Below are 1,950 nucleotides of genomic sequence, written 5' to 3'. Positions count from 1 at the left end.
GTCTGCGTCTGGGTGTGCGTCTGTGGGGGTGAGTCTGGCGTCTGCAGGGGTGAGCCTGGGCGTGCGTCTGTGGGGGTGAGTCTGGCGTCCGCGGGGGTGAGCCTGGGCGTGCGTCTGCGTCTGGGTGTGCGTCTGTGGGGGTGAGTCTGGGCGTGCGTCTGCGTCTGGGTGTGCGTCTGTGGGGGTGAGTCTGGCGTCCGCGGGGGTGAGCCTGGGCGTGCGTGTGCGTCTAAGCATCTGTGCGTGTGTCTGAGTGTCAGTGCGCCTCTGTGCGCCTGGGTGTGAGCACACACAGGACCACATACACCACCCACTTGTCTCTGGCCAGGTGTCGGTGTGGCCAGCGGCCCTCTCCGAGGCCGGCCCCAGCAGTGACCACAGAGCTGAGCGCGCAGCAGGATTCGGGGCCCGGGGACATCCTGCCTGTGAGCCAGAGTGTCCCACAGGGATGACCTCAGCTCCAACGCCCCCTGAGTTTCTGGGACCAGAGACGGGGTGCGGCTGGATGGCCGCAGGGGGCTGGACACGCTTCCCAGCGCCCGCCTCCCTGGGAGACCGCTCCGCCCCTCCACTCAGCCAGCGCCCCTTAGAGCAGCGGGAACGCAGGGAGGGAGGAGGTCCAGGTGGTGGCCGGAGAGCTGCCCCAGAACCCGGGGGGTGGGTGAGGTCTGGTGAGGTCGCGGCACCGCCACCCCCTAGAGCAGGGAGACCCCGGGGCTCAGCGAGGCGAGGCCACCTTCTCGATGAAATACGTCAACGACTCCTTGCCCCGGCGGGCCGGGGGCTCCCAGCTCAGGACCACGTAGGTTTGGCTGGTCTCCGAGGCGTGCACGTTGGTGGGGGGGCCTGGGATCTGGACGTCGCCTGCGAAGCAACAGAGTGGGGAGCCCAGGGGAGCCCCAGGAGAGTCCGCAGCCACCGACTCGCGGGGCTGTGCCCGAGCACTGTCCAGGGCCACAGCTGGCGCCAGGAGCCCGTTCGAGGGGGCTCGCGGGGAATGGGGCCCCTAGCCAGACGGGGGCCCCCCGGGCAGAGGGCGGAGGCGCCGCCCAGCCCGTCCCCACCTCCTGCCTGGCCGCCCTCCCTGCAGCCGGGCTCCATGTTCCGGCTCCGGCCGGCGCAGCCTCCTGCAGAGGGCGCCCGAGGCCGCCTGCGGGCAGCCGCACTGTCCCTCGGGGAGCACCAGGCTCCGGCGCCCCGGGGAGCGGCAGCGGCGGCCCCTCCCTGCCCCTCCCCCACTCACCCCCCCAACCAGGAGCCCCAGGTGTGGGCAGTGACGCCAGCGATCACCCCTTACCCTCCAGCTCGTCCTGATAGCTGACGTCTTTGTCCCCCTCCAGGCAGGCCGCTGCGGAGAGAAGGCCGCGCTGAGGCAGCGCCAGAGCCGAAGGAGCCGGCCTGGTGGCCTGGGCCTCCCGCCTGGACGAAGCGGGCGGCTGGTGGGGAAGGCTGGCGGCCGCCGCAAGGTGAGGCTGAAAGTCCGGGGCCAGCGGCCTCACCGCCCTGGCCTGCTGCCCTCAGGCCAGCCCCCGTGAGCCAGGCTGAGCGGTGCCCGGGGCAGCACAGCGGCCTGGGGAGGTGACCGGCTGGTCTCCAGCGCAGGCGGGGGGAGGCTCTGCGGGGGCTGAGGGGACCCCCGCTGGGCCGGGCGGCGCCGCAGGGGCGGGCTGGGCAGGGTGGGCAGCACCCCGGAGCCCCTGCCCAGCCGCCACCCACCTTGCGGCCTTCCGAGGTCCGCGGGGTCCAGGGCGGCCACCGCCTCCGAGGCCCGGGACGGCCTGCTGACGCCGGCGCTGTTGACCGCCCGCACGCGGAACTGGTAGGAGCGGCCTTCGCAGAGCCCGGTCACCGGGTACTTGCAGATTTTCACGGGGGCGTCGTTGCACTGCACCCAGTTGTCCGTCCCCACCTCGCAGCTGCGGGGGGAGAAGAACGCAGGCGGCTGGGGCG

At 72.8% G+C, this 1,950-nt stretch overlaps 1 protein-coding gene across 1 annotated transcript in view; it reads right to left on the bottom strand.

The window, feature by feature from the left end:
- Positions 1-1,950, bottom strand: part of LOC105854662 (myomesin-2-like) — a gene marked incomplete at its 5' end in the record, with an annotated part of 6,266 nt that overhangs the window by 1,396 nt on the left and 2,920 nt on the right. The window contains 3 exons of the mRNA XM_012734920.1: positions 737-864; positions 1,298-1,348; positions 1,717-1,916. Coding sequence (XP_012590374.1) covers positions 737-864; positions 1,298-1,348; positions 1,717-1,916 — 379 coding nt within the window. The remainder of the gene's footprint in view (positions 1-736; positions 865-1,297; positions 1,349-1,716; positions 1,917-1,950) is intronic.

The sequence above is a fragment of the Condylura cristata genome, unplaced genomic scaffold (assembly GCF_000260355.1).
Source record: "Condylura cristata isolate star-nosed mole 26May11 unplaced genomic scaffold, ConCri1.0 scaffold00106, whole genome shotgun sequence".
Lineage (NCBI taxonomy): Eukaryota > Metazoa > Chordata > Mammalia > Eulipotyphla > Talpidae > Condylura > Condylura cristata.
The sequence above is the reverse complement of the archived record's forward strand: the minus strand, read 5'-3'. Positions and strand labels throughout refer to the sequence as shown.